This window comes from Rhododendron vialii, chromosome 9a, assembly GCF_030253575.1.
Source record: "Rhododendron vialii isolate Sample 1 chromosome 9a, ASM3025357v1".
NCBI lineage: Eukaryota > Viridiplantae > Streptophyta > Magnoliopsida > Ericales > Ericaceae > Rhododendron > Rhododendron vialii.
Window position 1 is genome coordinate 35,874,033 of NC_080565.1, and position 13,504 is coordinate 35,887,536.

A 13,504-nucleotide genomic window follows, 5' to 3' on the forward strand; every position below is an offset into this window, starting at 1 on the left:
TTTCCCAACCATTATGCTAACGACGGTGAGGCATCGAGAAACATTTTAGCAAAAGACTAAGAAATGTGTTATTCCCTTGGAGAAAAAAAACAAAATTAATCTTTGCTTACTCGGATACACTTACACCTGCAGCCTTAAAGGAGGTAGCTAGAGTCGAAATGCATCTTAAGATAACTGTCAGATTTTGCTTTAGTACTGATGAGAGGAAACATAATGAAGGATTCAGTAGCATATGGTTTCACCATTTGTCCCGTCTCTTGTTTTGGTATTTCCGCGGGGATTCTTTCAAAGGTTTTCAATTCAGCAATACTGAGGCTGTAAAATGATTTGCCTGGTGGTTATTTGAGTTAGGCTCGAAAGACAAACAAGTTTTGAAAACTAAGGAATCTTTGAAAACGTATAAGCGTTATTTGGTAGCAAAATAAGCTTGCTGTAGTATTGGGCAGAACACGGGTCGAACCCGAGCGATCAGATCACGACGATGTGTTTGATCCGACAGTTCGGCTGGGAAATGAAGCCATATATATAATCAACTTCTGGTGAAACTCAAACACCAAACATGTGGAATTCAAGGATCATGCCTTGAGACCACGAGTTATCCATTTTGCATATGCCTGTTTCTTCGTCCTCGTTAAGGGCCGTCGAAGGTGGACCCTAGACACCGAACAAGTCGGGAAAGACATCATCATAGGACGACAAAAGAAATCATCTACCTATTGTTTCTTCGACTTAATAAACATTTTGGGTACTGTCCAAGATTCTTATTCCATTTTCTTCTGTTTGGGTTTTTGTTCCTTCTTATTATCATCTTTTATGGTACATTTAGTTGGGCTATGGTTTGGCATCGCCATATCGACGCATCAAGTCGTGTCATGTCATTTTTTAGTTAACGAGTCGACACAAAAAATAAAATGGTTATCTGTGTCCTTATCGAGTTTTGAGAGTTTAACCAGTATTCGTCCTGTTTAATTTTCGTGCCGGCAGGTCATGTCATATTCGTGTTCGTGTCTTATTAGCGGATCGTGTCCGTAATTCCCGCCCCTGCATACTCCATTCCTTAAGTATTCAAAAATAGTCAAGTGTGAACTAAGATAAATGCAAAGTATACAGCAATATGCATGGCTCCAAAAGGACACGTTAATAAACGCCCAACCATTTCAATTAACCCAAAACAACTGAAAAATAATGTTCGCCAAAAGTGTAAACCCATACAATGGCTACCTGCCGGCTTCAATATCAACATCTACATCCCTATCGCAACCCGATGAACTCAACCTCACCTTATCAAAGTACCCTGATTTTTCGTACGAATCATCAGAATCCTCAGACTCACCGCCACCGCCTTTACTCCCATCGAACTCCTCCACTGGTGGCGCCACCACCTCCGGCATTCCCACCTCCCCTTCCAAGTACCTCACCACCTGCCTCATACTCGGCCTCCTCGTCGCCACATTGTCCGAACACATCAACCCAAGCTTGATCACCACCACAACCTCATGCTCATTGAATTCGCCACCCAATCTCTTATCCACCACATCCAAAACAGCCCCCTGCTTCCACATATCGCACACCCAATCCACTAAAATCAATTCCTCCGGCGAAGCTTTTAGCTCAATTGGCCTCCTACCACACACCACTTCCAGCAAAAAAGCACCGAAAGCAAACACGTCAGAACTCGTTGTCGGCTTCCCTGTCCGGGTTAGTTCCGGCGCCAGATACCCCAGGGTCCCCACCACTCTGGTTGTGCAAGGGTCCGAGCCGTGGTTGTACAATTTCGCTAGCCCAAAATCCCCCAAGCGGCCATTGAGCTCTGAATCCAGCAGCACATTGCCTGCCAGTAACATTTCACTAAAATTTTAAATTAAGAAATTTCAAATCCAGACTTGGAAGACTAAAAAGACTAGCAGATACACGTTGATCATATTCTATCGTTGTACTCGTAAGTAGTAGTTGATGTGAAAAAACAGATCGATCGGACATTTATGAACACGTGATCAGAGTACTTGATGTCCAGAGAAATACTACTAACAGCTAATAAGATACAGAGAACAAACTACAAGACAAACGTGTTCTGACCACATGCTCAAACCTGTTCGATCGATCTCGTTTTCGATGAATGACTTACTCGACGAGCTCAACAAAATTAATTGTTCGAACTAATTCGCGACCCCATATTAGGCCTCATTCGAAACCCAAAAGTCACAGCACGCACTCTGTTCCTAACTACTATCGAAATTAAAATCCGAAAACAAAGCAGCACATTGCCTGATTTGATGTCTCTGTGAATCACAGTCTCTTCCCATCCCTCGTGCAAGTACAACAATCCACTTGCCACTCCTTTCACGATCTTTACCCTCTGTTCCCAACTCAAAACCGATCTGGGTTCGTCGAAAATGTACTTATCCAAGCTCCCATTCGGCATGTAATCGTAAACAAGCAAAAGATCTCCTCCCTTTCGGCTCCATCCCAGTAACTGAACTAGATTCCGGTGACGAAGACGGCCTATGCTTGAAATCTCCGACGCAAATTCGCGCAACCCCTGTTTCGAATCGCGTGAGATTCGCTTAACTGCTACTTGGGTGTTCGGATTCGGTAGGGTCCCTTTGTAAACTCGACCGAATCCGCCAAACCCGAGTAGGTTTTCATCTGCAAAACCTTCGGTCGCTTGCTTGAGTTCTTCGTACGGGAATCGATGGGGGCCAATATCGATCTCCCACGCTTCGATTTTGTCAGCATTTCTTGTCCTTCTAATCCAATAATAGGCCAATCCAATTGCTGAGAGAATTGCAGCAAAAGTAGAAACAGAGACACCAAAGATTAGTGCTTTGTTGCTCTGTTTCGACTTAGGAACAGAGGGAAGAGAAGATAGCTCAAGAGATTGTGCTTTTCCATTTATTTTGAAGCTCCAACCCTGTATATAGTGAGAGCTCATAAGCACACCTGCAGGATGGAAGGAAGATTTTAAACATTGGGTTGGTGAAAAATAAATGAACAAAAAATGTGGATTTAATTTTGATTAATCTATTCAGTTACTAACATACGACCATTTATAATTATAGGTGCATACAATCTTGTGCATTCTTATTTATTTTAATAAAACAACAAACAATAATAAGAAAAATGAGCATTATTTGTGTAAAAACTCTTTGCTGGGTGGATGTTGGATTGTTTAAAAAGACGTCGGGCGGACGAACTTACAAAGTTTGAAAGTTATTTAGAAACAAAAAAATACCATAATTCTAGTAAAAATTTAAAACATGAGTAGAGCGGTCGCCTGGGCTCATCAGCCTCTGGGTCCGTCGTTTGCACACCTGTGGAAGCAGAGAATCCCACATACATGGATTCTTCGAAAATCGGAGAGAGATCGACTTCCCTTGACAAAATTGGGGAACTTGGTTTTGTTGAGGAGAAAGAAAGCATGACATCCAATTGATTTGCAGTCGCATCGTAGTCAATCCATGCTTGAATTGTCTTCCCACTCTTGAGATCGAGCTCTCTTCGCGTCGAACCAACGAAATAGCTAGCATTAACCGAAGCAATCGATGTCAAGCCATCGATATCGATGCCAACATGGTTACCACTTATATCCTTGAAGTTAAGATCTTGGACCGTATCGAATTCGACAGCGAACAAATGGTTTGAGGAATTCCCATTTGTTACAAGATTGAGAAGACCCAAGTACTGAGTGGCAACTGCATTTGAGAAATCTTTTGTGGGTGAGATTACAAAGGCCAAGCCGTGGCCGCCTTGGTCGTGCTTCTCTGTTTCGATGGCGAAAGCGAAGGCGGTGGAGAAAGAGAAGATTTTTGGGGTTGTGGAGTTCTTGAAGGTGATGGGAGTAGGGTAGAATGCGTGGCCAATCACCCCCTTTGTGTTGCTGGTCAGCTTGAGGATGCCGTTTTTCTCTATCCCTGCAGCTTGGGACAGGGTTATGTTGTTCTTGGTAAAACCTTTGAAGCCTTGATAAGTGAAGTCGTTGGATTGAGTGAAAACTGGGTTTGTGAAGAGGAATAGGAAGACCCAGAAAATTCCTGTTTTTTTGGCCATTAGTAAGGTCCAACGTGATTGTTCATTTGTTTGATGGATGTTGGGTTTTTGTTTTCACAAATGGATGGAGAGAGAGAGAGAGAGAGAGAGAGAGAGAGAGAGTGTGTGTGTGTGTGTGTAAATGAGTATTTAGGATAAAACGTTTGATGAGAGAAAAATATAATGGAAAATGAAAAAAAAATGAGAGTGAATGTTGGAAAAATTGGCTGCTGCAATTCTGAACTGTTGGCGAAACCTCCACAAATGCTGAAATACACTTCGAGTCACGACTATGTCGCTTTCCTAAAGACAGTATTTGCCCCCACCAATACCGGTATGCAAAGGGTTACAGCAAACCTGCCTTCAAGATAAATCGAAGCCCGAACTTGAAGTTCTTTCCGTTTTCGTTTGCACTAACGAAACAGACAGAATATCTGCTTGAACGAATACAAGAACCGAGAACCACTGTGTTCTATTTTCTGCAGCAAAACAGAACGCAGAATGAATGCTATAAAATATAAAGAGAGATGTAGGAGAAATTCGGATTATGTGTGTATATAATGATCACTGAATTCTGCTAAGTAGTGGTCTATTTATAGGCCACTACGCACCCATTGAGAATGGGTATGCACCCGATCTAATCTGACCGTTGGATCAGATCCTATGGTCCAGATCGATCAGTCACACCCAGTCACACCGAACTGGTGTGCTGTTTCACTCACATCCAATCGGATTTGATCCAATCCGTTGGATCGAGCCCATTCGCAGCCGACGGCTAAGATCGCAACTCTACGAACCAACGCACCCGTAGGCTCGAGTTGCACCCGATCGAAACCGCTCCGTGTGACTCACCTGCCACGCCTCTGACACGCGGCATCCACGTCAGCGCCACCTTACTGCCAACTCGCAATAAGAAATGGCGCCACCTGCTAAGTGCAAAGTGCGCCGCTAAAGCGCCACAATGCACCACCTGCTAAGTAGTGGTCTATTTATAGGCCACTACGCACCCATTGAGAATGGGTATGCACCCGATCTAATCTGACCGTTGGATCAGATCCTATGGTCCAGATCGATCAGTCACACCCAGTCACACCGAACTGGTGTGCTGTTTCACTCACACCCAATCGGATTTGATCCAATCCGTTGGATCGAGCCCATTCGCAGCCGACGGCTAAGATCGCAACTCTACGAACCAACGCACCCGTAGGCTCGAGTTGCACCCGATCGGAACCGCTCCGTGTGACTCACCTGCCACGCCTGTGACACGCGGCATCCACGTCAGCGCCACCTTACTGCCAACTCGCAATAAGAAATGGCGCCACCTGCTAAGTGCAAAGTGCGCCGCTAAAGCGCCACAATGCACCACAGCCACACAGCCCACGCGCGTGCGTGTGTGAGTGTGTACCGGCTCTGCCGGTATGGTGCTTTGCACCAAAGGGCTGCACCACACTAGATCATTAGTTACTTTCATTAGGAATGTTTCCTAATATATACCACTACAACATCTCTCAGCTTACCAATGTGGGACAAAGCTCACAAAGAGGAAAAACAAGCATTCTAAGGAAACAAAGGAATTTTTCAAAACCAAAAACGACGACTCTTTTATTTTGAAAATCTCTAACAGTGAAGTAGTAAAAGAAAAGAAAAGTATTTGTTTTTTTGACATCTATTTGATTAGAATGAAAGTTTTGCAAAAAAATAAAAAAGTTGGAGTAATTTTGTTAATTCTCAAATCCACTATTTGTGAGAAAAAGTAAGACAAACTCCCTAACATTAAAGAGTTGTGCGGAAAATTTTGTTTTTTTTGCAACATTCTTGCTAGGTGAACACTAAAAAATTACTTTTTGTTCTTTTTCTTGCACTTTCTACTATTATCTCACTCATCCAACAGAAGAAGGGGTCACAGACCACTTTTTTTTTTTTTGACAGTCGTTAAATCTAATCCATGCTATCTATGCTATCCTAAGGGGACTTAGGAGAAGGGAATGAACCTTACGGGAGTCGAACTCAGTCTAGATGTACGGAAGAAGGCCTTACCACTAAAGCAGCCAAGCACTTGCAGTCGCAGACCACATTTGAAACGTGGAAATTGGAATGCAAGGAAATCCTGGTCAAGGCAATGCTTGGGACCATTGTTTTTGTTTTTTTGATTAGTGCATGGCTTGGGACTTGGATGTTCACCGTTGGTTTCTTTTTCTTGTTTGACTTCTCATATTTGTTATTGCATATGTAAATACAGAAAGAGCGCGCGCTTGGTGGTTGTTGTATAGGTGCGGCGGCTGACGGCGTGGTAGTGGTCTAGTGGAGGTGTTTGGCCGGAAGCACGTTCTGTATTTTGTTTACTAGCACCAACAGTCAACAGTAAATAATAGAAGTATGGAGCAATTATCATAAGAGAGATGCTACAACCACATCCAAAATCACACTTAAATACACACCCTATCACAAAATACAAGGGTGTGGGACCCTTGTATTTTGTGAGAGAGTCTGTATTTGGGTGTGTGATTTTGGGTGTAGGACCCTTATAAAAAACGCTAACCATTGGTGCCATTTGACATGTCAAGGGTTCAAATCATGGTACCTGCACTCACTTAAAAAAAAAACGCTAACCAGACCCACTTACACACTCATTTACATGAGAAGTTTTTGGTGCAAATAGAGCATAGGACGCGTGGTATCCGAGCGATCCAAACGTGTTTTGGACGACCAGAATATTAGAGAGACAGAAAAAGGAGAGAGAGTGTTCGGCTCTGAGCTATCCAAAACACGTTTGAACTGCTCGGATGCGTGCTGGGTACCACCACGTGGTACTCAATTTGCACCTAAAAACTTCCCTATTTACACACTGGAGATGCTAGAGGCATGTCAATTTGTCACACCTCAACTACACCCCTCCTCAAATACATGTGGTTCATTAGCATATATTGTAAAATTTTCACACACGCATGTGAGAGAAGTGTGACTGGAGTGTGACCACTGCCGGCTTTGGGCTAAGGCCCAAGAGGCGTGGGCCTTAAGCCCCTCAAAAATATCAAAAAAATAGGGCCCCCACTTATTTTTAAGACCTAGTATATATGTGTTGTTTTAGGGATTAATTTTAAACCCAATAAGACATTTTATAATTAAGCCCCAATGGCTCAGAAATATGGAACACGGAATGCAGGAAAAAACAAAAGAAAAAAAACAAAAAGGAGGAGTAAAAGGTCACTGAATCGCCAAAAATCTTTGGGACTCTTCAAAATTATCCAATGTGGTGGATGTATGGATGCATCTTTTTGCCCCTTTAAACGCTACTACTCCTGTACTTCTCATTACAAACAAATACTATATCCGAATCAAAATTATTCAGTGTGATTGACTTTTTATTTGATTTTCGTTTACAATTATTAAGAGCCTCACTTTCGAAGACCGTCTTAGGCTTTCAAAATCTCAAAGCCGGCCCTGGGTGTGACACATTGATGTATCCCTAACATTTTCCTTTACCACCCACTCTAACAAGCGCATGGCCTACACACTAAACACGATGAATGCGTAAATGGATGTGGTCGTAGAATGACTCACAATTATAAAGAGAACTACAACTAGTCAACCATTAATAGGATAATTACCAAAAGCAAAACATCTGAATTTGAGTAGGTGGGGCACGTGACCCCAAAGCCATGTGCCCCGTTTCATTCTTCCCGTGGGCCCCTACTGATGATGTGTGAAATTATACCATTAAAACGTTGGTCATACACGGTACATGTGTAGTTTACACATATCGAACGGTTCTAAATATATCAATATTCAGATATGTGCTATTTTGCATATGTTCGTAGCAAATTTTTTTTTTCCCCATACTTAACATGAGAAAAAGCAGTTGATGATGACAAGTCGTTGGTGGACACTAATGGAATTTTGCTTTTCTTTGGTTTTTTCCGTGGGAATTGAAGATTGATGGCTGCTTCATTCCTCAAGGTGGTTTGTGGGGCCAACGGTATGCACAAAAGTCGTGAACCCCGCCAAATACAATGAGTGGCGGGTTGAAACATACTGTACTAATGCAGTGCATATCTGATTCATTCATGGTTGACATTAACACGCAAGAAAGACCCATTAACCTCATGGAAGTCACTGGTGAGGACCCCCCTCCAATGTAAACCTGAGTGTGGCATGCGGGTCGTTTCGTTTTCGTGATTTAGATATGTTCGTGAAATCATCGATTACAGAAATGGACGATCGGATGCAGAGCTGCACGATTTTCACTTCAGTAACCCCGGTTTCCCACCTCTTCATCACCCCATTATAAGTAATTGAATAATTATGGAATTGCTTGCGAGCTTAAATCGAACAGAGTTGGCACTAATTTATGACACTTTCTTTTTACTCGATCGACCAACAGATTTGTATAACATGTTTTCAAGATCTTGCTCTTGCTTGTGTTCATGAACCTGGCATTTTTAAAACGCGCATTTAATATACTCCAACCATGGAAGATTACCCGCCAAAAGTACTCCGTACTTGCACAACATACAGGTAAAACAAAACCAGTTGTGAGGGAAGAACTGAATTTAATTGTGAAGCAGCAATATGGTTGTGGACAGAACAGAACTCGCTTAAATCCTAGAATATGAAAACAAGCAGAAAATAAAAACTAGGAGCAAGGAGAACAAATCAGGTACACCTGCAGCGAGGCATATAACAGATTAGGTACACCCGCAGCGAAGGTCCAAAAAATTTGGACCATTCCTCGATTTATGCGTGTCATCCTTGCGCAGGGGTCATGCTAATCTTCTCTGTACGTATCCAATTTTTATCGGATGTCCCCGAAGGGACAATTACTCTCTTGTCTCGCTTTGCATATAAACTCTTTTGACTCTAAATAGATGGGCGATGTGGGATAAAAGTAATCCAACTTTATTTGGCGATCTTGAACCGAGAAGCTATATTAGAGCATATACACCAACAATTGTGTATTTTAGCTATCTAATAGTCCACTTTTTTCATTTTACCTACTCAATTTCTCTCAACCCTACACCAATGAATACCCAGTTTAATTACAAAATTTTGAACACCCAGTCCATACATCAATTGTAACGATCCGGATTTTTGACCCAATTTTTTTTAATACAAATTTATATTTTTAAATTCCTAATTCAATAATTAATTAGATTGAATAATTAAAATATATTATTATGTGTACAATTGATATTATTTGCATTATTATATAAGATATGTATTTAAACTTTAGATATACAGGAAATCAGTGATTCATATTCATCTCTTATCTTTCCTATCGAAACTCTAAATAGAACTCTATTCAAACTAACTCTCCACTTCTCTCTCTTATCCTATACATAAAAGCGTCCAGATACATTCTCACCATGTACATACATGCGTCCACATACATTAGAATTAAAAACTCCCCCCAAATGTGGCACTTGTCCCCTATCTTTTTATCGTTATCAGTATCACTCTCCTTCCTCATTCCACCACTTTTACACTTATCCTCTCACCTTCTTACTATCTTATTCTCTCTCATTATACATACCCACACAATCCGAAAATTGAACACCAGTATATTATTTCACTCCCAATTCTATTGTTGAGTCTAGAATAGAGAGAGAGAGAGTTGTGGCCGTAGGTGTGTGCACACCGTTAGTTTCGTGAGTACACCGCTGCTGCGAGCCCTGTCGGAGTGCCGCCGGACGCTGCCTCGAGATTTCAGAACCGCCACGGTGATTTACGAACACCGTACAACACTTATCCGGACTTAGAATCGCGTTTGAGGTAGTTTTCCGAAAACCCGAAACCTTTATCTGCATTTTAACGGAGTTACTTAGATTTAAAGTTTATTGAAGATGATGACCTGCTGTTAAATTGTCAATTTATTTTTAGCCCTATTTATATTAAAATTTAGTCCGGTTGTGCTAGAATGATTAGTGTTATACCCTGTGAAAATTTATGATCGTTTAACAAGTGTTTGATTGTGAAATTATTATTGATGATGCATTATTGATTTATATTGAGTGAACGTTTACGTGTTTAATAAATTATTGGGGTAGATAAATGTTTATGAAATATTCACAAGAATATTTTACTAGTAAAAATTTATTTAGATTGTAAACAAGAAATATTTTAGATTATATATTAGTTAATCTTTAACTCTAATAAATATTGACTAGAATAGTCTCGCATAATTTTGTTGTTATGAAAATCTCATATTAATATTTAATACAGTTAGTAAATACTAAATTTAGCAATAAGTATTTTTCAATAAAAAGATTAATTTGTAAAATCTATAAATAATATGAGAGTTAAAGAAAATGTTTAAATAGTAGAAATATTTTATAAAATTTCTAAATGAGAGAAATAGACTTAATTTTAAGTGTAGTAATTAATTGTTTGACTGAATATTATTTTGTTACTCGCATGATAAATTCTATGACATGATTAATTTTATCGCATGGTTATGTGTTGTTAGTACTTTTAGTTGAAATGTTGAACCGTGTGATATTTTGTTGTGGCTGTAGATTGGACAAATAGGTTCCCTGGGTGGTTACGAGTAGTGACTCATGTAGACGATGTTAAGTAAATGGAAATTGATAAAGTGTTGGAAGTGTGATTGTATGGATTGTGATTTGAGCCATGGTGATGGTAAGGGTAACCTATGGGGCCCTGTGTTGAAATGGGTTACCTGAGGGACCCGGTGTTGTGACGCTAACGTATGATACGTCATGGGAAGTTTCTCTTCGAGGAAGAGAATGGGTCCTATGAGACGGTTATAGTTAGTGAGACGTTAATGTATGATACGTTATGGGAAGTTTCTCTTGGAGAAAGAGAATGAGTCCCATAAGACGGTTATAGTTAGCGTGGGGTAGTGGATGTCCGACCCTAATGTACGATATATCATGGGATGACTCGATCCTCCTGTTATGGTCTTAAGTGAGAACATACTCGGTACATAACTTTGATGCGCTCACCTAGGACCTTGGTGCAGGACAAGCAAGAGGAAGGGTGGACCCATGAGACGATTGTAGTTAGTGGATGTGGGAGGAAAAGATCTCGCGGAGAGAATCCTTAGATTACATGTAAGATGATGGATAGTAAAGAAAAAGACGATGTGTTATTATTTTGTACCTTCGGTGTATTATGAATTATTATATTGTTGATTTGCATATTGTGGTATTGGGTTTTAGGATTTTTACTTAGTGAATTATCACTCAGGATACGTTTGTATCCTGGCAAATCGTTTGCTTCCGCGTTCAATTTGCCAGAGTGTGCAAGATTTCACAGTGGAGCAGTTGATACAGGTGGGACCCCTGAAACAGAGTCTGGGCCAACATTGCTTGGAATTTCGTGTCAAAACTAGAGTCGCTCTGGAGTTGCTTTTATTAAACAAATGTACATAAATTTTTGTATTATTTTGAAATTATAATTTTTGTATAAGGATAAATAGGGGCCTAATAGTTTGTAAAATTCAGTGTATTTTTGGGTTAATGTTTTCGAAATCCCTTAAGAAATCGGGGCGTTACATCAATGACCCCTGATTAGTGATAAAATTATGGCTCTTTATGCTCTTTATTTGAGACGGTTTTTAAATTTGTAATCATATTTCTTAATATATAAATAGTATAAAAAATTAAATTCTCCAAAATTTTGTAAACTAGGTATTCATTGATGTATGAATTAGATGTTCAAATTACTTCTAAGAAAGGATTATTGTAAAAATTTTATATTTATTATAACCACACAAAAAAATATTTGGGGTGATCATGTGACCTTTGTGCTCAAGCGGTGGCGCCGCCACTGATCCCTATCCTTATAAATACTACTATAAAACTTTACTATTCATCATGTACTAGGGTCCCATTGGGGAGAGGGAGAGAGAGAGAGAGAGAAAAAAATCACTTTTTAAAGGATACCTCATGAATAGTTCTTCGATATTACTGTATCACCGAGCCAATTCACCAAAGCTGTTTTACCTTTGTCTTTTGCTACTCTGGTGCAAAGCACTTTTGTGGCTTTTCTTCTCTATTTTACCTAATGAGAATAAGTTTTGTCCGGTTGATCAGCACAAGGGGCTGTCCCGGACAGTCCTTGTGTGGGCCACCTTCGCGTATTTTTTTGAAAAATCTGAACTGTGTATTATGTAGGACTCGCAAAATAATATATTTACGCAAAAAATCAGCTTGTTCGGATATCAATAGATATGTCAAAAGTTGAGTTTTTACAAGAAAAAATGGATGACGGTGAATAGTTTAACTTTTAAAAATAGTTGACAGATCACGGTCGTCTATTTTTTCATATAAAAACTCATTTTTTGACATATCTATCGATATCTGAACAAATTAATTTTTTGCGAAAATACATTATTTTACGAGCCGTATAAGATGCACAATTCAAATTTTTCAAAAAAACGCGCGAAAAAGGCCCACACAGGGCTGTCCGGACAGTAGGGCTGTAAACGAACCGAATCGAGCCGAACCCTGTTAAGTTCGGCTCGGGTTCGTTAAGGTATGAGTTCGGCTCGGGTTTGATTAGAGCCTGAACAACTTGGCTCAAGTTCGGCTCGTTAAAATTTTTCAAGGCTCAGGTTCGGCTCAGTTGGGTTCGTTAAGATATTAGTCTGGCTCGAGTTCGGCTTAGATTCGGCTCGGGTTCGATTCAAACTTGAACATCTTGGCTCAAGTTTGGCTCGTTAAACTCAAATGAATCGTCGAGCCGAGCCGAATTTAAGCTCGAATTGAGCTCGTCAAGACTCAGGTTTGATTCGGCTCAGCTCATTAAACTCAAGCGTACCCAAACTCTCTCATTGATCGTATAGAATTTGGGAGAAAAATAAGTATTGAATTATATATACAAGCTTAAAATTTTTTACATTTACAAATAGACCCCTATTGAATTATTAATTAAATTTAAGTATAGGTTTGCAAACCTAACCGAGCCGAATACCGTTAGGCTCAAGTTCGGCTCATTTTCGGAACGAGCCTAGAATTGAGATTCAGGTTCAGTTTGTTTAGCAGACGAATCAAACTCGAATGAGCTCTTACCGAACCGAGTCTCGAACAGTTCGCGAATGGCTCAGTTCATTTACAGTCCTACCGGATAGCCCCTATCCGGAAACCGGAAAGAACTTTTTCTCTTACCTAATATGCCCCACACAGTTTTTTTTTTTTTTGACATGGATATGCCCCACACAGTTATGTTGGTGTACACGCTCCTGGTGTACACCGTAGTGGAGAGCTGTGCATGTTTTTGTGTCGAGCCGATGGACCATGACCAGGGCTGAAGCACTCAAACTCACAGGGGCAGGCCAAAGGCCAATACGGAATTCCCCTTTTGACGAAGCCCATTAAAGAAATTTACGGCCTGCAGGATCAGCCCTTCCAACAAGGACCACAAATAAACTCCATGGGCTTTTGTTGTTTGTAAATTTTACATACACTTTTGTTGGTTTGTAAAGTGGATACGGATATGCAGAATAAAAAAAAAGTGG

The 13,504-nt window shown here is 40.4% G+C and overlaps 1 protein-coding gene and 1 non-coding gene across 2 annotated transcripts; both read right to left on the bottom strand.

Annotated features, from left to right (window-relative positions):
• Nucleotides 1-1,064: 1,064 nt before the first annotated feature.
• LOC131300109 (L-type lectin-domain containing receptor kinase S.4-like) lies at nucleotides 1,065-4,178 on the bottom strand. Its single transcript, XM_058325798.1, has 3 exons — nucleotides 3,312-4,178; nucleotides 2,266-2,940; nucleotides 1,065-1,831 (listed from the first exon to the last, which is right to left on the bottom strand). Exons 1-3 carry the CDS (start codon nucleotides 4,045-4,047, stop codon nucleotides 1,218-1,220), a joined length of 2,025 nt encoding a protein of 674 aa, XP_058181781.1. The 5' UTR covers nucleotides 4,048-4,178; the 3' UTR covers nucleotides 1,065-1,217.
• A 4,559-nt stretch (nucleotides 4,179-8,737) lies between these two features.
• On the bottom strand, nucleotides 8,738-8,841 carry LOC131302204 (U6 spliceosomal RNA). Its single transcript, XR_009191668.1, has one exon. It is a non-coding gene; the product is annotated as a U6 spliceosomal RNA (small nuclear RNA).
• Between the last annotated feature and the right edge of the window lie 4,663 nt (nucleotides 8,842-13,504).

Excerpts from the sequence above, each read along its gene's own strand:
- LOC131300109 (XM_058325798.1), bottom strand. The coding sequence starts at position 4,047 with ATGGCCAAAAAAACAGGAATTTTCTGGGTCTTCCTATTCCTCTTCACA. Across the intron at positions 2,941-3,311 it reads GGGATTCTCTGCTTCCACAG|GTGTGCTTATGAGCTCTCAC; the intron begins GTGTGCAAACGA and ends TCCATCCTGCAG. Across the intron at positions 1,832-2,265 it reads TCACAGAGACATCAAATCAG|GCAATGTGCTGCTGGATTCA; the intron begins GCAATGTGCTGC and ends TGTTACTGGCAG.